At 40.2% G+C, this 25,887-nt stretch overlaps 1 protein-coding gene across 5 annotated transcripts in view; it reads left to right on the top strand.

The window, feature by feature from the left end:
* Positions 1–25,887, top strand: part of DNM3 (dynamin 3) — a 166,772-nt gene that overhangs the window by 85,131 nt on the left and 55,754 nt on the right. For all 5 annotated transcript variants that reach the window (XM_052665623.1, XM_052665622.1, XM_052665620.1 and 2 more), the window contains one exon: positions 17,479–17,588. In XM_052665623.1, the coding sequence (XP_052521583.1) occupies positions 17,479–17,588 (110 nt within the window). The remainder of the gene's footprint in view (positions 1–17,478; positions 17,589–25,887) is intronic.

Below are 25,887 nucleotides of genomic sequence, written 5' to 3'. Positions count from 1 at the left end.
ATGAGATGGTATTATGGACTGGACACAGCATCTCTTCTTTACTGCTTTTTATCTAAATTCTGGGCTATCCTTAGCAATCGATAAAGGTCCTAAAAATGGAAAATCACTTTCATGGGATACGAGCAGCTTTTATATCTTGAGATAAACCCCATGTGCTAATCCTGAGCTTATCTAATGCGCTATTTGCTTATCTAAAATTTTTCCTTCAGGTTTCCTACTTCTGTACCGCCTCTTAATTATCAAGCTAACAAACGAGAAGTCAGGGTAATGGTTTTGAACATTTTGCAATAGTCTTGTAACTAAAACGTAGGATGAACTCCTAAAAACTCATTCAGTTCATACTCATTGTTTATCACATTGTTGGTGAGGAGGCCATGAGGAGGTATTGCCAAGGACACCTTCAGATTTCAATCAGTTATTGAGTTATCTGTTATTTGTTATCTGCTGGATTCAAACAAATCTTTTGAAAAACCTAGGAAGAAAAAAATAACACAACTCTGCTTTAGCCACTGTGTATTTGACAGTACTTTGAAATGTAGCAATTCCTATCCTGAATCAGATCAGTGTTTTGTCTGCACATTTGTATGAGAAGGCAGGAAATGCCATATGCTGTAGACTTTACCGTGTAGAGGATCTAAATCTAATGGAAGAAATTTACACCCAGTCCCCAGAGCAGACATTTGGGTAGCATTTGGCTCTCTCCCTGGCACTAGGAAGGCCTCTTTTCTTTGCATTAATTGCTCTTTTCTGTGCTTGTCCATAGGAAAGGATTCCTGCAATCACTGCGAATTCTTAGCCTCAGGGATGCTTGGCATCCATGGAGTCCATAGCTTCAGTATGTGCTTTGTTTAAATAAACTGCTGTTTATCAGCTTTCACAGAGGAAATGCAAAAGTCACTCACTTGTTTGATTTCATCTTTTGTTTATGCTGGAGCATACAATATTCACAAACACAGAAAACTAATTATAAAGCTTCAAAATATAGCTGGGTGCTTGGAGCGATAGCTAGAGCCTTACACTACTGACTGCAGTTGTGTTTTGGTTTGGTTTAAATTAAAACAGCACAGTCATCTCCCTTTGATTGCAAAAACTATCTCATCTATAAAATATTCTGCATCTTCCAAGAGTTCAATTTAATAGCTGATGTTTATAGAGGGCACTTAATCTATTATGCAGTGCAGAAGGGCAAAACCTAAATGTTGCTTGAGCATTTGAATGTCAGTTTTAATGCTGTTGGGCATAGTAATGCTCAACACTGGGTTAAAAATACTGCACATTTTTGCTAGCCTTAGAAGTCCCCTAATGGGTGGAGTATGGCAATGGGCGGTTTGCTGTAGATGGGCTTACTAACCCTTTCCTGTACAGCTAAAATACAGAAGACTGAAGTAATGGCCTGCAAGAGATTGGATTCTCATGAAGAAGAGGTTAATTAAGCCTGTTTAAATATCTCTTCTTCTTAAAAGAGAGTCGATGTGTCCTGCTGCAGTAAGAGCAATGATTTTAATCACTTACTATTCACTAGCATTTTTTTTTTCCCCCCTAAATACTATAGGAAAAGCATTGCAGGAACAGCTTTAGAGAGTTAGGAAAGCTCATTAGCAACTGGTTGCCAAAATATCTATTTCTACATACTCTACTCATGTTAGAATAATCAAATTAAACAAAAGATGGTTTTTACACATGGTTTTGAATCCGGAAATTAGTTGATGCATGCAGCCATTCACTGGACAGTTTAATTGCTGTAATAAATTTGCAGTGAACCTCATGGAAATAATATTTTCTTTTTTTCGCTGTGAGGATGGGTAATCCTCATGTAAAGAGAAGGCTGCTTCCTCCTTTGTCTTGTTGTTAATAACTATACATTTTCAGTTGGATTTTCGTAATTAGTAACCACATATAGGAAATCCCAAGCCCCATCTGCATGAAAAAGTACAGAAAGCGTAAACATCCACAGAGATGAGATGGTCAATAAGCTGTATTTCTAACAGCAGAGACTCAAGGAAGAAATGCCTTTTTATTATGCTTTTCAAAAATAGCCTCTGAAGATCACACATGGGTGCTTTGTGGGAGGGCGTTCCAGACTGTGGGAGCAGAACAAGTGCCGTTAGGCAGTTGAGGTCAAAATGTGAACAAGGACTTAAGACATTTATGGTCGCATTTCTCCTTGCTTATGAAAAGATTTATCTCAGCAGTTCAGGGATAGTTTATATAGCAAGCTTAATTTGAGGATAAGCAACATTTTATTGGCACAAGCTATGTGAAACCTTAAATTTTAAGTTCTCTGGTATTTTTGTAATGATCTTCTTTGCTGTATACAGTGCATATTTTCCTATAGCTTTCATTTAAGTTGCATGAAATAATGCTTTTCTGTAAATGATTTGCCACTGAGGTTACTGGACAACACCCTCCTCTACCAAGAGGGAAAGATGACTCCTGCATGGGGCTGGAACCCAGCCAGGAGGGGATAATGGGATGTGTGATGTGTTATTTCCCAGTCTTGATCCCTTCGTTCTTGGAGCAGAACCAGATGTCTACCTCCTCTGTGAACAAAGGAGGTGTCCCTGTGGATTGAGTCTCTTGCTCATCAGGACTTGCCATGGTGTGGTGGAGAGCAGGTGCTCCGTATCTCCAGGTTTGGTTTGTTCTGGTATTTCAGATATGCACTGATGCACCACTTCTACTAAATGAAGCTGTCTAGTTCTGCAGTTGGAGCCCATCCCTCAGTGTTAAGCACTGCTTGTTCCCAGCACCTTCCCGGTCAGCACAGCTTGGGAGCTGACACTTTCAAACGGCAGTTCTGCAGAGGAGGAGCTAGGGCATGCAGGCCTGGAGTGTGCAAAATCCTCTGCACTGAGGCAAAGCAGAGAATGTGCTTAAAAAGGAAACATTTGTGAAGCTAGGTTTGGCTGTGTTTTCAATGAAGAGTTACATGTTGTCTTGTACAGCAAAGATGCTATACAAGCAGTATAAATAGCAGAGTAAGAGCAGGCTTAATTCCAAGGAATGGTTGTGCTTTTAACTCAGATGTGTTTTTCTGTTTATTTCAGGTAATTTAGATAAGAGGTTTACACATCAGTTGCTGAGATTTTCTTCTTATGTCTTTAAACTGTTGATTCAAAATGGAGGCACTTGAGAGTGTGTGGGACATATGTGTGTTGAACGTAGCCGTATATATTAGTGCTTCACTTTCTTTACCTAATTTATTTCTCTAATTCTGGCCTTAATCATTTTTATTATTTCTTAGTCTTTTTAGTGAAGATGAACGGGAAGGAAGGACTGAATATTGGAGGTGTCTCAGCAGTGTCTATTAACTGGCTTCCCACTCAACCAAGTGGAGTGTCAGATTCTTCCTTGATTTCTTTCCTTTAATTAAGATACCTCATAATCATTAAGTCCTGTACTGGAAATCATTATAGTGATGGCTGAAAGTCCAGGTGATGGTGATGCACACTTTTTGTTCTTTAGTTGTCCCCAAAACACTCAGAATATCTCTTCCCATGTTTAGTGTAAGCCCCACATGGTACATTTGTTCTTGATAACGAAGGTGATGCCTTCCCAGGTAGTTTCTGTCTGACTGCCTGAACAAAGAATATGAAGAGATGTCAAAGTGCCATATTATGTGAATTACTGCACCAGGTCTCTGTTAGATCAATTAAGTCGTAATTTGGATTCTGTATTGAGATTTTTATCCTCCCCTATTTATTCCATGTGCCAGTCATTCCACTGATGTTTTAGATACCTGCATCCTAGTTTCTTCTATAACAACTTCCTGACTTTACTCTCTTCTCGACAGCCTCTTGTTGAGGTCCCCACATGCTGTACTTATCAGCAGATATTTCTACACTCTCAGTTTCATCTCTGTAATGGTCTGAACTGCTTTAAGATTGTCCTCCCTGTATTCTTCTCCCCAGCACCCCTTCCTCCCTTTTTAGTAGTGAGTAAGTGAGAAACAGGAGTTGTAATGTAACTTCTTTATAAGCAGTGCCATCTCTGTAAAGATGCCCGTGTGTGGGGGGTGGTGAGGATTTTCCTTTGACTGCAGGGTAAGCTGAGAATGCATAGGTTAATTCAAATTAATTAGAAATATCTTCATTAAGCTCCTGAGACCATGTTACAATTCTAGGAATAGACTCATGCAGATCTTTTTAACTGCATTGTTTAAGCTCAGAGAATTTTGCCTACAGTGGTAACTAGACTGCAGTCATTTTTGATCCAGGGGTGTGTGCCTGATGGCATAAAACTTCTTTCTCCTTTTCAGTGAGTGTAAGAAAAATTCTTACAGGAAAATTCTTGGAGGTCTCTTGTGGAGACCTCTACAACACGGTCATGTGTCCCAGTGCTCAGATGGAGTCTGGGATTTTGTTTCTGTCTCCTGAAAATACTGCAAGGCACTGCATTCCATCTTCACTTACCTTGAAGAAGGAGGTAGCCTTGAAAGAGTGCAGTCACAGTGCAGTGTCAGTCCCTGTGCAGGCAGTGCTTTCCCTGCAGAATTTGTCCCTATAGAAGTCATGGCTTTGGCCGTGTACAACCTGTGACCGAAACATTCTCTGAGTATCAGTAATCTTCTACCTCCTGAGCAAAATACGCTCAGAAGTAGACGTGGGGGTGAGTGTGGAAATGGAAGCGAACGTAAGAAAAGCAAGGCACATTCAGGTTCACCTGTAAAGGCTGCCAAATTAATTGGGTTTTAAAACCTATGTTTTGTATTATTAGACTGAAGTGCACTTTTCCCCTGCCTGAAATAGGTTGTCTCCCTCCTCATTCCAAACTGCAGTCTTAAGGTGTGTTGAAATGTATTTGAAGTGTTCTCTTCCCATTAGGGAGTATGACTACTTCTCACTGTAACATTTCCAGGTTGATAGTGCCCAGGTTGTGGTGGGTTCTTTTTTTTTGAGTTTGTTTTTTTTTTTTTCCTTTGAGTAATGGCAATGGTTCTGTAGTTCTTTTTTAATTACATCTATTGTTGTGTACTTTTTGCTGTGAATGACTGGTCATTATATAGTTTGGTAATTTGTTAGTATAAAAGCCTCATTATTTCAAACTATTTCTGTGTAATGTGTTATTAGACATTTAAAACAAATTTAGGCTGTTAGACAATGTAGTTTTAATAACCTAAGGGAAATTCTCATAGGGGAGTAAAATGTTATTTCAGCAAAATGAATGAATTGAGAAAATAATTAAAATATGCATTAAATTTGGGTAATGTAAACTTAAAGAAAATGGATTACAGAAAATCACATTGCTTAATTGGATGTTTAATTCAGGATGACTTGGAATGCTTTTAATGAACGTTTCACTTCAACATTTTGTTTCAGTACATTTGAGGCTTTTGGCTGATGGAAGGGAGAATTTTTCTTTGATTTGCATTTTTTTGTTGTATTGCTTTTTATTTTCATTTTCTAAATAAGTTTGTAGCATGAATGGCTTTGCAGTGAGCCGTCCTCCCTGCTTTGTATCTCTGAGTGTCTTGAAAACAAAATGAGTGAACAAACGTCTGTTTTCAGTGTTGCTCTTCATTACATTAGAGCACATTACAAGGTCGTCTCTGTAGATTTCACACACTGATTCCTCATTGATTGCTAATGAGATGGTTTATGCCCCTAAGACTTGGGGAGTATGAAATCAGTTTGCAAAATGGGTGCTAAGATTATTTTATATCTGAAAGAGAATCAGCTGGGGGGAGGGGGGTGTTACTACTTGATAGTTTATTTCAATTATGGACTCCTTGCTGAAATTTCAGTTTGTACTGATATTTGTAAAGAAGGTATCTCCTTTTAACTTGGTTTTTTTTTTGCCTCTTTCATGTTGAAACAGTTTCAGTATGTCAGTGTTAAAAAAGAGCTGTAATGTATTTTTTTCCAGCAGCAGTTCCTTGTTGGTTGCAGTGTCTGTAAAAAGCTTACGACATTAAGGAGTAATGGAGTATATCTTTCAAAGCACAAGGAACAAGCAATCGGAGTGTTTTGACATGGTGTTTAAAGAAAGAAAATCATGGAATTTGGTTTCCTGCCCGGAACTTTGACTGACTGTCTGGGAATTCAGCGCTGCATGTCAGTGTGATGCAGAATTAGTGATGTGCTTCGGAGTGTTTGTTTACAAATACAATTGTGTCCTGCAAGTTTAAGGCCAGGGTATTGATGATTTACACCATTGTCTCCCAGCACTGATGAAGACCTACATTCTCGAGGAAGTGCTGTCTTTCCAAATAAATAATTCTCCTTCTTCTAGAAAAGCAGAGACATTATCTATCTCATCTGTAATGCAACCGTATGCTATGGAGATTCATTGTTCTTGTCGACTTGTGTCAGCTTTCAGCACACCGTTTTAACTGTATTTCTGTGTTTGCAGTGAAGTCGCTACTCTTGCACTGACCTTAATTATTGTTCTGAAGCTGCTGGGGATTCTTGAAGACGCTGCATGTTTCGTAGGCTCTTTGAGACAGCTGGCGTTAAGCACCCATAGGCAGCTCTGCTGGTGCAAAAGCTGACCTATTCCTTATTGAGTTTTTAGAATCTGTTTTGTTAACATCAATACAACAGTATCTACCCAAGCTGCAAGTTGCACATTTTTAATGTGATGATGATAGTCCTTAAAATTATTTTGCTCATTAATTGTGTTCTTGGGGAGTCGAGCTGCCAGTATCCTAACAGAGATGATTAAGTGGATGCAGGTGTTTACATGTCAACGCAACTTCTAGTCTGCACCATGGAATATTCTTTTCTCCTCCCTAAGCAAATGGTGTTTGATATGATTCAGAGTAATGCTTGGCTGTAGGAATTCAATCCTGAAAAAAGTAGAAAAACAATTAAAACTAATTTTGATGATAGATAACGGTGTCATTTTGAGATGGTAAAAAGATGCAACTGCAAGAGTGTTAATCTGGCAGTTACTGAAGATGTTGTGAACCATCCAGAAGCAAGGGAAATTCCTCCTTCTCCCAGCTGCTGAGACACTGAGATGCACAGTGTTGCTTGCAGCAGTGATGACGAAGTCTCTGGTTGACCGAGCTTTTGTGGCTGCTCTGGTGGAAATGAATCTGGCAGCCAGAAGTGTCACAGGTTGCCTCCTCAGCAGCCCACCTTCCTGGGGAGCCTCTCGCCCTGTGCAGTGTCAGCCCTCCCACTCTCATCCCTTGGCTATAGCGGTGCTCCTTCAGCCTCTTACAACAGAAACCTCAAGCTGTCACCTCCAATGAAGTGAAATTAATACCACAGGGCTGACAATTTGCTTCAAGTTAAAGTTTCTATGTTTCTTAGCCTGCTTCTTAGCTATGCATGCTGTTCTGCCTGGCTGCAAAGTACAGCTTTGGACAGTCTGTTGCTGGACACAAGTATTGTCTGCTCAGGACTGCATAGCTGAGCCTCCAGGGAACTGCTTTCAGTGCCAAGTATTTGACAGCTCTCAAATCTGGTGTTCGGATATTATCTTGTCACTCTGTTTCAGCAAGGGCACAAAGGTGAGCAGGTACGGAATTGACAAAGACGATCTGTCAATAAATGTGTTCTGCAGTCACACAGAAGGGCAGCGATGACAGCTGAGCAGTTATGGCTATTTCTGCTGGAGGAAGCCTCCTTCCTTCCAGAGGTGCTGCTGTAGGCATTTCCAGGCTTGGTACCTCCTGCTGAGTTCTGTCTCAATTCACCGTCTGCCACGGTATTTAAAGGGAGCGTGCAGCCATTGCTGTAGGAGTTGTGCTTACTTCTCAGTTGTGTTACTCAGATGCACTGAACGCTCCACATACTTTCCCTTATGGTGATAGTGGAACAGGTCCTGTTCTCTGTGTTCTGAGCACAATCAGAACAGCTAGCAGCGTGTTGTTGCCTTCACTGTACACACTTTCCCATGTATGAAAACAACGTGTGTTATCAGGAAGGAATTTGTTGTAGGTGAGCAGCTCTGGGACTTAGCTTTTAATGTATGGAATCTGCAGTTTCAAAACCATCACTGTATGCCCAGCTCTTGTGTACTTGCATACATCCTGGTAGTGGGCTCTGACATAATGCCTTCCACAACCTTCCAGTTGTGTGTTTTTGCTGTTTGTTTTTTTTTAATGACAGCAACTTTAAGGAATGCTTTGATGTTGTTTCCTCTGCTGCTCTCCTCTAGCTCTTAATTGGGCAAGTGTGATATTTTCACAACATCTTGGATGCTCTACCAACCTTTTTTTCATGTTCCCATGCCTGTGTGTGTCAGGTTCCTTTCTCAGAGTTCAGCTATTGTTCGGTGTTTGCTATGGGAAAGTCTGCAGTCCCCTCTCGCGTTCGAGTTCCTGCTGGGCCAGATGATGTTGAGAACTCTGTCTGTGGACAGTTACAGTCAAAGACAACTTAAGGTCAGTTTGAGGAACAATTTGGCTCTGCACTTCAAGAGAATTTCTGTCTGGGTTAGTTTCCTGACGACTCTTTTTGAAGAGGCTTCAGTCTAACAGAAAGTAATTTAAAAGGACAGAGATTTTCTTGCACATCAATATAATTATTTTGGGATATCTTTTTTTTGAATTCTAAAATATGATGTATTCCTTTCCTTTGTGTATCTAATATAGAAATAGTCCCAGAGCTAGTTAAAAAATCAAATAAAATAAGCGTTGTAACAGAGGAATAAGAATGTGGTCTCCTCACTCTTTTGTTATCATTCAGTGACTTCTTTGATGAAATTAAGAAGCCAGTTGCACTTCTGCATTTTGCATGGAGCAAAGCAGGAGATATCTTCAGACAGTTGTGTCTCAGAAGTTAGTTTTCCATGACCCAAGTATCTTGGTTTGCTTTATTTAAAAAAAATAATAAAAAAGAATGAAAAAGGGAGAGAGAAGCTGAAATGTAGCTTCTGAAAATGCTGCTATAAAAGAGAGAATTAAAAAAAAGGTGGAGAGGGAGGAGAAAGAAGAAAAAGGAGGAGCGGTGGGGGAGAAGGCCTGACACCAGAAGCTCTGTCATACCAGAGTTTCTCTCGGATGTCTGGAAAAAGTCTTATACTTCTGGGATACTTTCCAAAATATTTTCAGTGACCATTGCCACAGGCGTGAACTTCTTAATGCATTTTGCAGTAATCTCCACCGCAGTGAAATTGATTACTGTCTGAAAGCTTTTAGTGATAACAAGCAAGCAGGGCAGCACAAATGCCATGAGCTCATTTGCATGTGTGTGTATTTTGTTGCATCTTCAGGAGTCCAGCGGAGACAGATGCGTTGCCTCAGGAAAATCCTGCTTAATTATTTTTACTATTTTTTTACATAATTATGTTATTGAATATTTATTGTTTGATAGGAATTCTTTTCACGTATGTGTGCACAAATGCCTGTGTGCCTATGTGCATGCAAAGGATCTGGAAGCTGTCTTTGTCTTGGATATTTCAGCTGGTACCTGAGGAAAGTATATGTTGGCCTCCTGAGCCAGAGCTTCAATTGAATTCATTTTAAAGAAACTGAAATGCATTCAAAAGCCAGAAGCAGTTTTAACAAATGAAATCCCACTGGAAAAAAAGGGTACTATAGCAAAGGTATATCTTCTTCATATACCCAGAGAGAATTTCAGGAGGCTTGAAGGGCTCTCTTCATGTGCAACCTGAGGGGGCTAAAGAAGCTGAAAATGCAGATGAACTTTTGTTGTTTGGGGTTTCTTAAGTGTTAACTTCATATTCCTAGTGCAAGAGATCATTGGACCTGGAGAGGTTACTCGCTTAGATGGTCGCTCTTCAAAACTGACATATGAACATCACATCTTTTTAACGAGAACAGCTTTCAAGAATTATGTTTATTCTGTAAAGAAGAAAAGACGTATATGTATGTACACACATGCTAGCAAAACTTTAAACTGTATGAATGGAAAGCCTTACTCAACAGAAAAGTCAGATCTCACAGTCAGTCACTGGTACGTCCTTGTCACTGTGCCCTCTGCCATGCTGCAGCAATGCCTCCAGCCTGTGCTATTGCTCCCCCAAAGCACAAAGTGATTGATGGATGGTCTGCAGTAGATGAGGAGAGAAAAATACAAACTTGAGCACCAGTAGAGAAAAACAAGCTGTCATAAGCAGGCTTCATTACAAGGGATAGAAAGGTCAGAATAGTCTTCCCCACCCCCCTTCTGAGCAGTCACTAGACACATCCAAGCAGAATTTTTCCAGACTGTTAACTGGTTCATCAGTCGGGGCTTCCTCTCAATTTTAAATGCCAGCACCACTTCAGAGCAGAGCTGGCTTCTTTCCCAGACAAGATTTCCCAAATTCAAAATGACCTTTCAAGATTCTAACTAATAGGAGCTAAACAGAGATTTCCTCTTCATCAGGAGCTTTCTTGGATTGATCCTTTTACTCAGAGCAGATCACCCAGCACAGACCAGTAAAAGACCTTCCACCTGTGATAACAAACTCTTCTTCTGAAGAGCAGCAATCTTGAATCATGTTGAAGTTGTTCCGTATTCCCAAAACTGTTATACTTGTGCTGGATGCAGTGATTGTGCAAAGGCACAGGGAGTACCAATGAAATAACTGGAATTTTTATTTTTGATCCAGCTGTTTAAGGTCTGCATCAATACAAAGGGATGCAGTTACCTGCCATAAGAGACAAGGGGAGGGATGAGAAGAATGGCAGAAGAGCTCTAGAGCTGGGAATTAGGCTGCAGGGAGGATGGTTGTACTATGCTAGCAGTGTGGCTGGGCTGCAGGAGAAGGCTTTCAGTGTCTTGCTGCACTGCAACCTGGGCTGGGGCTTATGATCCCTGAGGACAGCGAGATACTCACCCTGCAGGCGAGCTCAGGTTGGTAGGAAAAGGGCTGGAGGAGACAGAGCACGCAGGATCACCCAGCAATCCTTATCACCCAGAAACTGGCTCACTATCTGTGCCTCATTTGGGTCAAGAGGTTGTGATCCTCTGCTGATAAGAGTTTCACAAAGGTTTCTTTTGAACACCATGCAAATGTCTCCTGGTGTTATTGGTTCAAATTAGTAACTTTTGAGAGGATCTGGCAGAGAGAAGTGGAGGTGCAGTCGCTTGATCTGGTGTTTGCTTTGTGCTGTATACTCACATCTTGCTGTGCTCTCTGCAGCTACTGGGAAAATAGGCAAGATAAGGTAAAGCACAAGAGTGAGAAATGTATTATTAAAGAATAGCTGACAGGCAATTCTGTGAGGCCTTGAGAAGTAGCAAACAGTGAACTCTTCCCAGAAAGGCAGCAGTGACCATTTCTCAAAAGGATGAAGTATTTCAAATACAGAGCTGTGAAGTCTTATGGTTCCATTCCTGAAGGAGTTTGAGCAGAAGGAAAGTGACAGAAAAAAATATAATACAGGTTCTTATTGAGAAAAGTACTCTGTGGGAAATAAATGTCATACTGTGATGTGAATGACAAGACCAGTCTAAGGGCTGCTTGCACATCAGCATCATGAGTAATACCATAGCTGAATTCCGAAGGAACACCAGATATGAAACAAATCACTTGATTATTATTTTCTTTAATAGCACCTTGTGGGAGAAGGCACCAAAAGACTGAGAAAAATAAGGGGATGTATAAAGAAGAGTTTAGAATAGATTGCCTTAAAATCAGAAGTGCCAGGAATGCTCACGGTTGCCTAAAAATATTACAAATGCAAAATGTAAAAAGAACATCTCAAATCTGAAATCAAACAATTCTACCATCAGATCTCCCCTGTTGAGCTGTGCTTTCAGGTCTGACGTGGCAGAGGATAAAGTCTTGTAACACTCAAGAAGCACAAGATCTGGTATTTGTGCTTTTCTGTGCTCTGTGCTTCTTCCTTCTGTCAGTCTGGGTTATCATCCTAAGCCTTACTCATGTTTTTGTTTTGAGATTTTCGGTCTGGAGTTCTCAATTTATTCTCCAGCATTTTCCTCAAGTTGGTTCTTATAAACGTTATATGATGGTTCTTCTACATCACTGTTAATACTTGATTATGTATATATCTGTATGTGAAAGTTTTCTAATACTCAGTTATCCTTGTCAATATAGATAGATGTGACAATACTGCTTTCTGCATAAGGTACATCCATGATGGTGTAGTAAAGGTAGAGAGTCCCTAGGCACACACTGCCAGCAGAGCGGGCAGGGGAACAGTCTGCCTGCCTGCCTGCCTGCCTGCAGAGACTGGGGGGTTTGGGGGAGGGAGGGTGGGAAGGGAGGAGATACTCAAGCTGTTTTTTATTTTTTGCCTGAAAACTTTTGCTTGAGCACTTAGGGGATCATTTGTATATATATGATAGTGCTTCTTGATGCCTGGGCGACTGACATCATTGAAGAATTAGGATCTATGGTGGCAAACTCTCAGCAACTGCAACAGGAAATTAAAAAAAAAACACATCCTTTTATTCAACAGAAGTCAGCTGTCTGTGTCAAAAATGCTGTTAAGTATGTGGTTCTTTCTTGGAAAAGATGATCTGCATGGTGGTTAAAACTGATCTGGTTTCAGTGGTCAAAGGACAGAAAATCTTGGAGAAGTTCTTGATGTCAGTGCTTTATCATCGATAGCTAAGGCCATGTAGGGGCTGGTGGTGGAAGGCTGCAGGGAGGAGTGCATAGGTAGAAGGAACACGGTTTTGTCATCTGCAATTCACTAAGTATTCTTTTGCTATGCTTTTTGTGACAGCGGTTGAATGCTTATGGATGCACTGCTCTTCTGTTAAAGCAGTTCCTTCTTTGTTTTATAGACACTTCAGTTATGTTTCCTACAGCTGTACCCAGGCTTGAATTCCAATGAGTTGTCTGTAACAAAATTATTTGCCTCGTTTTTCTACAAGGGTTTGGAGTAATTTGCAAGTATCTTATGCTTCATTTTTTCAGAGCATGCTTTAAAGCCAAGTGTGATCAAGCAAAGACTGTTGTGAAGATGCATTGTGGCTTTCTAAACTGAGAAAAATAAGCTGAAATAAAAGGACAGTAAAATGCTTTTGGATATAGTTAGATTACGGGTAACTCCTGGAAATAGATTTAAATTCTATGAAAGTTGCTTTGAAACTTTTAGTCTGCATTTTTATCAAATCCCTCAGAGTGCTCTATTCTGTATTGGCAATGCATGCATCTCCCATAGATGTAAATAAGTCTGTGCCTTTTCCAGAGATACGGGGGTGTATTTTCAGCACACTTCACCAGCATTTCCTCACACTTTCTTGTTCGTATTCTTTCTCTAATACAAATCACCCTGGTACAGCAGGTTCACAAGCCACCACTTCTTGTGCTTGTTCCTGTCTGCAAAGCTGGGGTAACGATCCAGCTAACCAAGAGTACAGTGCTCTAGGACATCGTTTAGCTGTTATTTTGTGCCTCTGCTGCTTAACTGCTTCGCCGAATGGTTGCTTGGCCTTGGTGTTCAGGTGAACTGCATTAGCACCCTGCTTGAAGGATGCCTTAATCATGGCCTGCCATCACCAGCTGCTCCTAAAGACGATGATCACGAGGTCAGGTTAGCATTAGGCATGAGGTGCTGATGGTGAACTTAATGCAGAGAGCAGTGCCGTGCTGGTGGGGAAACCTGCTTCAGAAATACAAGTGCTGGCCTTTTTGTCGGCTGCTCACAGACCTTCATTCATATCTGTCCTTCCTCAGTTTATGAGTTTAAGTCACTGTTTTGCCTCATCATGCATAACAGTTTTGACAGTTGTCTTTCATGGATACCTTGTACTTGCTGTCAGTGTGCAATTGCAGTAATAATTCTCGAGAGCTGTGCTTTCAGGACAAAACGTACAGAATAAACCTTGCTGTAAAATAGCTCTCATCAGGCTTTGCCAGTGTTGTCTGCACTTCCACTTGAGAGTCTGATTTCATTGGACTTGCAGTCCTCCCAGGTAGTGTAGACAGGTCTTGGTGTCACTGGCATTCCAAAAAGCATTAAGGGGTCAGCAAACTGGCTTAATTCCCAGTGACATAACTGAAGGTGTTAGGCCAACGTTCAGACTAAAACGTATCTCACAACCTGAGCATCGTGTATGTGACCTGTCCTGTGAATTCTGCTTCTGTTCCTCAGGATGTAAAACAGGGAGCGCAGTTTGTCCTGCATGTTGTTGTACAGTAACCATCCTGAAGTGAGAAATGAGAATCCACTTTGATAACTGGAAGATGAGGAAGTAAACAATCTCTTTGAAAAAGCCACTTAGATGAAATTGCGTCCAAGGTTTCTTCTGCTGGTCTGACAGAACCTACAAAGCTGCAAAAGCAGAGACGAGGGGGAATGTAGTTTTACATCATTTCTGCCTCTGGCTGAAAGAAAATGAAGTTCATTGGATGGGAAGTACTGGCTGAAACATTGCTGGGGGAGGGGAGCTGCTTTTGTATTTTTTCAATCCCTTGTGCCATCTTGGACTTCAGCAGTATTTATTTTTAGTACATTTAAACACTGGAGAAGGAAGGGCCAGTTGTAATATGGCATATTTACATCATGCTGTCAGTTCCTGGCAGCCTATTTGCCTGTCAGAGTGCAGGAGAGAACCAGTCCATTAAGGACATGAGTGCTACTTATGCCCACGGGTGGTGAAACATGGTCTCAAGGGTCGGAAGGCCTTGCAGGCTTGCAGGTTGGTTTGTTTTTCTAAGGTGCATTATGGGCATTTCTTTTATGTCAGAGAGACAGGAATGCGCTGTGCTGCCTCCCACTTTTTCCCTCTGCTCCTCTACACTGTATAGGAAAAAGAGAAGCAAAGTCTGTACATGAGATCAGCATGTGCTGGTTTTTCCCTTCACGTTACACTTCATTTTTCCCCTCATGTCATGCTTAAGTTCTCTGCTCCATTGTAAAAATAAAAATCTATAAATAAAGAAGAACAAATGCTGAGGGGACAAACTGGACCCACAGCTATGTGCATGTCGTCACTTGTAGAAGTGTGCCTAGCCCCATTCCTCCCAGGCTTCATACATTCCCTATTTTCTGTGCTGTCAGCTTCTCAAGACAAGAAACACGCACAGATACAGTCCTGGCTGGAGACTTTTTGCCCTGCTGTAATACAGTATTAACTGAGCTGAGGCTGAAATGTTGTTATATTCATCTTATGTTAAATTAGCTCACACACAGTCTTATACGGATATATTTCTTCTTGTTTAGGAAAAAAAAAAAAAAGCTTTGAGTTTTGCTGCCATGCCTGAATATTGCAGTAATACTTCTCTCCTGGAATTAGGCAACATTTAGGTCTGATCTCTCATGTGTGACATGCTGTCTCTGTTAGAATTCCAGGCGCAGGCACCCTATGATTTCCCTTTCTTGGAAACTGCTCTGTCTCAGCATGTGGGTAGAAGGCCATGTAAATAAATACCAACCACTTCTTAGCCTTCAATAGGCATTTCCTTTTTCCTGGTGGCTACAGAACAAACACTTTCTCACAGTTTGGCACCAAACATTTACAAAACTTTCCTACTTCTGAATAGACAATCAGAATCTTGGTGTAGTTTTTTCATCGGGTGCTATTTTTACTCATCTGTTGCTTGGTTTATCAGTAAATAGCGTCTGTCTAAACAAGCTCTTCATCTGAAGCATTCACATTTCTGGTAATGGAATCATAAATGATTCATAGAATCATAGAACAGTTTGGGTTGGAAGTGACCTCAAGGATCATCCAGTTCCAACCCAATCAGATTACCTAGGGCCCCATCCAGCCTGGCCTTGAGCCCCTCCAGGGTCAGGGCATCCACAGCCTCTCTGGGCAGCCAGTTCCAGCACCTCACCCCTTATGTTACAATTTAGTCCAGGTTTCAATTGAAAGCTATAATTTATCTTTAATTCACAGGTTACCTCTGATAAGTAGCTTAGACTGACAGACCTAAAGGGTCTTTCATTAGAATACTCATTAGATGGGAGAGTGTAGAATATGCTGTATGTGACCTTTACATATTTAGCTGGGTACACTTTCTAAGATGGCTGATCTAGACAGTTTGAAAATGCATCAGATAACTTTTATGTAATACTTCCACTCTGGATTTGACAAAACAGTAGTAGCCAAGCTTTACCAGAAGGGCCTTTGAAATATGCATTTTTCCTCTACTGAGGCCTGTTATAAAGCTGTCTAGGAAAGTGAGCCATTGCTGGACACATCACTATAATATTTTTACAGTTTCACTTGTAGATACATTCCCATCCAGTTTAGTTTTGCAATCTGCTGAAGCTTAGCCAAGTGTTATTGCTTCTGCCCTCCCAGCTCACACACTGCAGAACAGCTAGAACTTCTTCCAGTTCTTTGCATGGAAGTTACTTTTGTGTATTACTTATGGAAGTGACAAGGGAATTTGTACAAATTAAAAACAATTGCTAGCTGAATTTGGTCCTTTTACTCTGTTTCATGGTACAATAAACCACATGAATGTTTCTTACCAAGCAGCGTCCTGTTCAGTCCTCTTCAGCAAGTGCAATGGGTACAAGATTTCACAGTTAGTTCTAATGATGGTCATTTTCAGACTGTCTTAGTTTGTGATGCCGGGCAGGGAACTGTAAAGGAATCCTCAGCTTTATTCCTTTGGTTATTAACTGAACTTCTTCCATGGGGTTGTTGAATAGCTAAGTTCAGGAGAAGATCATCTGGTATTCACTGCACAAGTTTTAGGGCATAAATGCTCTGATGCACAAGTTTCAGGGCATAAATGTTCTGATGCAGGTGATGTCCCTCTTGTTTTGCAAGATGTCTTTAAATGACATCTACTTAGCATGAACTGTATTAGCAGAGAAGAACAGAGAGTTCTGCCCTGGTTTCTCTATCAGTAGCAGGACTTCAATGAAGCTAAACACAACAGGAATGGTTCGCAATCTTAGGACCCTTTTGTTGAGGCATCATAAATTAGCTTGTCGGTGTTACTAGTCCTTAATTTAGAGTGGACGAAGCCAGAAACTTACAACCTAGAAATTGTACCAACTGTGCTGTAAATGAGACTGTGCTGCTAATGAGAGTGCGATACATGAGAGAATAAATAAGAGAATAGTTCACAACAGCAAGAGAGAGTAGATAATGTCTGTTGTATGGACACTGAGCTGGTTAGAGTGGAGTCCAGTTTTGTTTATGTGCAATGTATATATTTGATTTTCTGTGATTTGATATGCTTGACTAGTGGAAAGAAATTTTATCCAGGAAGCATCAAATGCCAGCCAAAAAAATCTGATAATAGTACTTCCAAATAGATTAATTTTATATCACAGCTTACTCCAGTCGCTGCACAGACACGGCAGGAGTGTTCTGTATTGATTAGATTCCTTTTAGTCAAATCTGTGTCTTCTTAGAATTCAGAGGAAGGGAGAAGAATAAATGTAGATGCTTATTTATTTCTGGTGGATTACTTTGGTTTTGTTAGGAAACATTTCAATAGGATCAGAGAAAAACAACTGGAACTGACATTTCATTTCTCTTGCAGTTATATCTGTGAAAGATAACGAGCCATTTTGATTTTAGATATACTCTTATAATAAAAGTACTGAAGATACCGCTGACTGATCAGAGCATGTTGGTGTCAGACTTCTTTGAGTCTTCTTACACAGTGCTGTTTTGATCTGTTTTTTCCTAGGAAAAAGAGAAGAAGTACATGCTTCCTCTGGACAACTTGAAAGTGCGTGATGTTGAAAAGAGCTTCATGTCTAGCAAACATATCTTTGCATTGTTTAACACGGAGCAGAGGTAAGAGAATGTGCTTTTCTGCAGATAATTGCATAAAGGTGTATCTGACTGAGCATTTTAACAACTGGGAGTGCAGTTCTGCTATTTCCACTGTGTTGAGTGAACAAAATGTTGATACTCTCGATTCATCTGCTTTTTTGCTGTTGCATAATGATGGGTTGAAAGGTTAGTGTCCGTTCTCCTGGCCACTCATGGGGTGAAATGCTCCGTGATTCGTCATTTAGTTTTTCTGCATGGCTGAATAATCATCTCCTGATCCTATTTTTGTTTTGTTTGGCAGTCTCCTAGGCTTACCAAAACATTCATGACTTCTGTACCTTGTGACCAGATTCAACTGGTGTAAATCACCAACGCGTCATTGCTTTCCACTTTCTCCAGTGGAAAAACTTGCTTGTCTGTATTCTTGAGCATCGTTTTATTGTTTGTTTGGGTTTAAATACAGCTGAATGGAGAACAAATCCTCTGCATTCTCAATTCACTGGAATCTTTGCTTTGTAGTGTTTTGCCTCAGACTTTTCTTTCAGACTCTGTCCTCTGATTTGAGGGATTGGTCACTCTGAGGAAGCCCACCGAGGGGGCAGAGCCAATTCAGATAACTGCACAACTAAGCCAGGAAAACATGAGAACACTTAAAGGCATATAAATGACCTGCATTTTTGTTAATTTATTTACTGATTTATTACTGCATTTGTAGTTAGATCAGTGGAATTGCACTGCAGCCAATGAAATGCAAGTTCTGTAGTTTCTTCTTCAGGAAAATAAGTAGAATGTCTTTTAGAGGTAGTATTCATCAGTGCCATTGTTTTCTTCTTTTCTGCTGAGTCTCTTCACATCTACCCCCCCCAGCCACTAAAGCTAGGCAATTCAATCAGATGTTCAAGATGATGAGGGCTGGATGTGGCTCCCTGCAGAGCCAGCTGTTGTTGCTCCTGAACTGGCTAGAAATAGTTCTTTCAGAAGCTACAAGTGTCCCTCCCTTGTGCAAAGCAAAAGCAAAGCACAGGATTTCTGGGCTGTCAAGTTTCTGCTGGCTCCAGAAACATGAGGACGCAATGTGAGTCTCACTCTGAACTGCCCCAAGGAGGCTTTGCCTACATTTGCTGACATCTCAGCTAGCCCACATGTGGACATTGTTTGCCAAGAGATGTCCTTTGAAAGTATGTCTCTGAAATCTTATTCTCAGCAAGCATTTCTGGAGCACAGAAAAAAACTTTGCAAAACTTTTCATCTTTTCTCTTCAGATGCTGGAAGTTAATGTAATTATGATTTTCTACTGTAGCTGTGTGATTTGTCCATTGTCCCATCACTGCACATACTTTCGTCAGGAAGGATGGCTGTCATGGTGGGTTGATGTCAGCCTTCCATGAGAAATCTGTTAAGTTTAGCCTCATTGTTTCTCCTTTGCTTGACTAACATTTGAATGCTTTCATCATCTTAAATATCAATCACTGAACTGCCATGAAAATCCAAGGTAAGCATGCATTTCCTTTGGCAATTTTGGGATTTCTTTGAGCATTATTTGCACATTTGCATTTTCACTGGATCTTCACGCACACCAGACAGCAAAGATCTCAAAGTCAGATGTCTAAAATGCTTGCCATGTCTGTGACAACCGTGCCCATTTGGGCTGCGAGTAGAGCCTCCAGCATCAGCAGGCTGCTCTAAAAACACCCGTGTGTCTGTATGGGCATGTTGAGACGTGACAGCATGATGATAAGACCACAGAATAACTGTCTTGGGAGTGGCTGTTTACAAAGACACTCCTCCAACTTAAAAGGAGGCAGAACTTGTTCTTGAAGAAACGTTTATTGAATTCTAATTAGAACAGCAGCCCCTCTGTTATTGTGAAGCAACTGATTTTTTTCATATTTACAAAAATTTGCCTCCTGGCACAAATCAGTCAAAACAAGTTGAGTATCAGTTTGCTTTGCAGTGTCTCCTACATTCATAGATTGTTTCAGCAGAAGTAGGGATACTGCAAGTTGAGCAAAGCGATCCAGCACTCAGCTGGGGCCCGTGTTCCCTTCCCAGTTTCCTGGGGAAACTGAAACAAAAAAATGGTAAAAATCTGTTGAAATGAGGAGTCTTTCTGTTGTTTTATTTTATGCTACTACGTTGATCTGCTTCCTGAGTATAGAGGGCACCAAATATTGCTTGCTTTGTCAAAATTAATGTAATGATTAGCTTAGTTTCTACTTTCTTTCTAAAACCTTGTAATTGGGAAAGAAATCAGTTTTCTGAGTTTGCCCACTGAGGGTTCTTGTTATGGAAACATTTTACTGTTTAAGATGTGGATCATTAAAGAACAAAGGCAAAATCATCTGCTCCAGAGCGACTGACGATAGCATGGAGATTATTCCAAATCTCCTTTTTCCATAATCTGTGGGGTGTTTTTTTTTTTTCCCTTGATTTTGTGAGTTTTTTGAATGTCCTACTAAAATATTTTAATTTTCAAGGAATATCTGTTTAGGAGAAGAATTTTAATCAGCTTGTTCTCATTTTCATTTCCAGCCCCTCATTGCATAGGTATTTTGCTACAGCCATATGTTTCTGATACTGTACATTTCAATAGTTTCCTGGATTATGCATTGCATTTTTTCCATTTATGAAAACCTTTCCAGTTCTGAAATACAGTTACCAGGAAAATGCTCATTTCACTGCGTAGCAGGAAAAACCGTCTTGAGTTAGGAGTTGAGGGGATAGAGGCAGAAGGAAACTTAACAGTATTTGTCATTTTGATTTACTGCAGAAGTCAACAGTTCTGTGACAGGAATCAAATGTGACTTGGTAATGTATAGTAAATGGAGACTGTGACGATTGATTTCACAGTGAAGATAAATTCTCATGAAATGTACATAATTGTGCAGCTATGAAAAGCCAGCATTGTGAAATAATTAAATTCTTTTCTCGTTACTTTCTAATTAAAAGTTAAAAAAAATATATATATATTTTTTTTAAAAAGGAAACTCTTGGTGTGAAATGGAGTGTTGCTTAAGTAACAGGTTTGTGGGAGGGTTACAGTTACGCTTTTCAGCAAACTTAATGATTTATTCAAAGTTTTTGAGTGCGCGCACTTAATTTATAGAGGTCATTGAAGACCTTTGTAGATGGGCTTCTCTAGTTCACTTACCTTAGCAGCACTAAGAGCCAAGTACATCAGAGAAAGCGTCCTTTGACTCCCGGATCGTTTGGGGCAGTGTCTGTCTATGCAAATCTACGTGCAAGCAACTGAAGTGGGGTTGCAGGATTGAGCAGTGCGTGTCTCAGGCTCTCAAGAAGGAGACTGCTATTTTATGTTGACCATCCTTTTCTCCTTTCCTTCTATCTCCACAGCAAGCTGTTAGCAAGTCTTTTAGACTGGAAAAGAGATCAAGTGTATTCAAAGTACTTGAAAAGAACCATTCTGTATATCAATACTAATGAATGCAGTTTTGCTGTCAAACGTAATGTGAAATTGAGCGCTTCTGCTCGCTCTTATGAGAAGCAGAGTGATAGTAAGTGTAATTGTGCTCTGAAAACAGTGATTATTAAAAAATGTTATGAAGAACTTGAGTTCTGGCTAGTCCTCACTATGCAGTGAGGTACACCATGGTGCTGCTTGTGAGTTCTGCCCAGTATTCCCATAGGGATGGAGCTCAAGGATTGGAGCCAGCTTTTGATTCTCGTGAAAACACAAGGCAAGATAAGGCTTTCCCTCTTGGTATGAAGAGATGAAGTGCTAGCAAAGTTGTTGTGTAGACGTAGTACTGATTAACTTTATGAAGCAGAGCTAAGAATGGAGAAGATTTTGTCACTGCATGTGCTCATGTAGATTCACCTTCACCGTCAAAACTGATGGATGTGTGAGACTCTTGGACAGAGTTCAAGAACAAACAAATTCTTCCCATCCCGGGAAATTTACTTTCCTTCTAGGATTTCAGTTCAAATCCTTTGCCCATTCTCGTGCATTTCTCATAAAAATTTACCAATTTGCATTTTTAAGTACGGAGGTTTGGGACAAGAACCATAGTTTTAACTGTGCCTCCCTTCAGGATCTGTAGTCACTTATCAGTCACCTTTCTATGGTTCTGTATAGCAGGGGGATGTGAGAAAATGAATTCAATTATTAAGCCATTGTTTTATTTATCTTCAGCAGAATAGTTTCCTGCGACTTAATTGCTCCTCAGTAATTGTGAAGCAGTGTGACAGAGCTAACAGCTCTGCATGAGAGCTGACTGTCTGGGGCGGTTTTATTGGAGAAGTAAATACTTAATCTGAGAAACAGATGAATGCAAAGGGGAGAGTCATCAAAAGAAAATGTGGAAGGGACACAACAGGGCTAGAAATAGAGCTGTTGTCTCCTGAGCACGCTCTTACTGTCAGGAGTTGTAGTGCCCAGGAAACGACGTTACCTTGTAGGACCCATGAAAGAATGCGATGTTTGATAAGTGAAAGGTACAACACCTTTTATTTTGGGTGCCTGTTGTTGGCTAAGTTTTGCTCTAAAAAGGAATGGAGCATAATTCTTCTCTAAGACTCCAGATGCATTAGAACCTTAAGTACTGAATTCTTTCTTACAAACAACAAGTGGTTAACTGCAATCCATATATAGGGGAAATTGGGAAACAGCCAAAATAAAGGCAACTAGTGAAAGGAGACCGGGTCAGAGGAGCTGTTGGATGGAAGCCAGGCTGAAGGAGAAAGCCTAAGATGAGATATATGTTAGTTACTGTTTTTGAATTGCTAAGAAAACTAAGCCTCAGGAAGAACTAGACTGTAAACTATTCACAGCTCTCTCTGTTAGAAAAGGAAGAAATAAAATCTATTTAATTAAAAAATACATATCTAAATGTAACCCAGAAAAAAAAAAAAAGCTGCTGGGATTTGTAAACAAACTATAAGCTGCTGGTGAGTACAGTGTCTAAGAATGGGGAAAATATACAAACTCAAAGAATAGCTAGTCTTTGTGCCCCAACTACATTCCATTAATAATAATAATAATAATTCTGGAATATTTCATTGTTGCCTTTACTGACAAGAATTCTTTGCACAACATTTATATTATAGAATGGGAGATAGGTGGTCTAAAACCAGCATTAAGGAGCAAAAGGGAACTCTCAGGGAAAGAAACTTGAATGGCAAACTCATATCTTATATGTGAGTTACACTCCAAGAAAATTCCCTGAAGGATTGTGTAGGATCTTCTACCAGACAGACAGGTGCTGTAAGCATGGCCAAGTCATGGCTGGTAAACTGGACTCAGCTTGCAGGACAAGTTCTCCTTCCTTGCTCAGTGTGACCCAGAAAGTGCATCACTGCCACATCTGTGGAAGCAGAGGTACGTGGTGGGCTCTGACAACTGGGAGCTCCTTTTGTATCTGTGTGGCCCTCAAGGCAGGTTCCAAATCAGCCTTTCATCACCTATCACAACAGTAACTGAGCCTTCTTATCTATGGAGTTACAGAGTATTTTTGTGCCATTTACTTTTACCACACAGATGTTGCCCTTCATGGCTACATTTCTCTTCTGGTTTTCATATAGAAATTGAGACACTTGGTTGTTCAGGATTGGCTATATGCTAATCAGCATCTCTCAATTCATTTTCACCTTAAGTTCATTTGTGTCTGTATTTGGGTGTGTAAACTTGAAGACATCCCTATACTTCTGGGAGATCACTTATATGAGTTAACGGCAAAATCCTTAAGTGCTGTTATTTCTCAACATTGTCTCAGAGATTGTCTCTTTGGCTTTTCTGGATATTAAGAAAAATGTCTTCAGAGACATGTGTAATTAATTTTAATTAACGTTCACATTGTACTGATCTGAAATGGCATGCCTTGATAGAAAATGTTAGTCATTGCAGTTAACTCATAGCAGATGGTCAGTTTCTTTAAAATATATGATTTACAGAGCCTTTAGTAGAGCTTTCTTATAAGAAAAATCGTGCATATAGTCAAACCAGACGTTGTGGAATTGCAAGTGTTTAAAATAGCAAACTAAGAGTAGGTCAGAGAAGCAGAATATAGCCAGTGGAGCTGCAGACTGAATAAGCAAAGGATATCTGTGGAGTTTTATTCGAGGTTATCTTTGTTGTGCATGCGTGTTTGGTGTATCTGGATTCTGTTATTTTCTCCTTATTTTAAGTCACTAAGTATGAAGCTCATTTTCAATCAAAGATACCTCAGAATTCATTCTTTTGCATTTATTGTGAAATAAAATTGGGCCAGATTGCATTTGGTTCCAGATTTTGTGTTGATTTTAAATTTTGCTTGCATCCTCCTAAAAAGATGAGAAATTCACCAACAGTCATTTCAGGTGTTTCAAATCCCTGTAAAGGAGGACAGTCCTTGACCTGTCAGCCTATGAGTTGCTTTCACTGCTTCAGTGTCACTGTTTAAGTTATGTGTGCTTTGTGTTCTTTGCAAGATTAGAGATAAATTGTCCTATAGGCACAATCCTAAAATTTCAGTAATATTCTCATTCTCTAATTCCTGTTCTGTCTCCTACTATAAATCAGTAGGAAGGTTTATGGGGAAGAACAAATGCTTTTGCATTTAATCTTGGTTTGTATTTTCTCTCTCAAAAAAAAAAAAAAAAAGAAAGAAAAAAAAAAAAGAAAGAAAAAGCAAAAAAACCCAACACCTGCACATACAGTACAGCTTTGTCTACTGAAATGTTCCAGATCCAACTCAGTCTGAAAGCTGTCTGTGCATACAGTTAGTGTGTGGATATGCATTTATTTATATGCATGCATATCAACAGGATTTGTAATGTGTATAGACTGGTTACCTTTAACATCTTTCCAAGCTTGTTGGAGATAAATATTTAACCTTATCTTGGTGTTAAGGAGTTGCAAGAACTGCTACATGTCTTGAGATACAGCACTTGTTCGGATAGCAAGCAGTGTTGGTGCGCAGCTGCTGTGGAACTCTGTTGGTATTGCCTATTGCCTCCACTACAGCAGGTATCCAGAAAGTTCTTTGTGATTTTCAGCCCTCCATTATTCCACTGTTGGGCCTGGTTCCTATAGCTCTGCTGTTGCATAGGCAATGGAACCCTCCCTGAGCAGTGCTGACAAGCCTAGGCTAGGACTGGTGGGACAGGAATCTCAGTAACTCACCACTGGACTCACTTTCCAGCCTTACTGCCACTACTCTGTTTCCTATGGAATGCTTTCAGATCTCGTAATCCGTTACTGCCTTTTCTTGCTAGGACTCTTCTGCAGTGGGAGGAGCTAAAGGGGTTAAGGCCACCGTGCAGCCTTACTTGGAGCACTGCGTTTGGTTTGGGCACCTTTAGTCCAATTGGCTGCTCATCACCAGAAGCAGTGCTTTGATTTGTCTGCAGTGCACATCCTGAGGTGTGTGTATTTGGAGTGTGACAAAACCTGCAGATAATAAATTGTAATCTTTTATATTTTTCCCTCTTGGGATCTATTTTCAAGTACTACACAGGATATTTAGTTATGAACTCTGCAGAAGGAAGCAGTATAGTTAGATGTGGTACATGCATGCAGCTTTGCACACAGCTCCCTTGTTTGAGTGCTCAAACTTAAAAAATGTTAAATGTCCAAGGGAAATGTGGCATGCAAATTTTACTGCTAGGCATATTCGCATTTATTGTATTGCATCTGTTTGTTTCTGCAGTCCCTTAAACTTGCCTGAATATCAACAAAACTTGTATTTTTGAGAGTTCCTTTTTTCTTCTTGGTATCCTGTATTATATCACTCTTTAAAGTATGTAGCTGCTATGGAGATGACAATGAGAGCATGATCTCATTGTATTCCATATGGAACAAGTAGGTAAGGATTGAGTAGTAACTGTTTCTGTGCCATTATCTTTAGCAATTTTTAAAAGTAGAAGAGAGAACAAAACAGAAAATTTGAATTGTTTTCAAGAATGTTTTTACAGCTTTCCATGAGATGCCAGTGGATTCCTAATGAGTAAAACATGTTAATGGTATGGGTTTTTTTGGTAAGATTCTGCTAGTAAAAGGACAAGCTCTCTTCAGGAGTTGCTTTGGCTTTTTTTTTTTCCTTTGAAATGCTCCTGTGCCTGTCAGCCTTTCTGGAAGAGAAAGACAAAGAAGTCTAAGGGCAAGGAGGCTGTTTTGGGAGGCACTGTCTGTTTACCCGCACTGAGGCAAGCTTTGTGTGCCCTTTAGCTCCTCATTTACTCTGTGAAGCAGAAACCTGTGTTCTTCTGTAGTGGTCATGGAGCACTCACATATTGCAGTGAGAGGCCTCAGAGGGTCAGAGGCACCCAGAATCTTGCTCATCGGGTGTCCCTACGCCTAGGAAGGCTCTTCATATGATGACAG

This window comes from Tympanuchus pallidicinctus, unplaced genomic scaffold, assembly GCF_026119805.1.
Source record: "Tympanuchus pallidicinctus isolate F22 unplaced genomic scaffold, pur_lepc_1.0 scaffold7, whole genome shotgun sequence".
Classification (NCBI taxonomy): domain Eukaryota; kingdom Metazoa; phylum Chordata; class Aves; order Galliformes; family Phasianidae; genus Tympanuchus; species Tympanuchus pallidicinctus.
The sequence above is the reverse complement of the archived record's forward strand: the minus strand, read 5'-3'. Positions and strand labels throughout refer to the sequence as shown.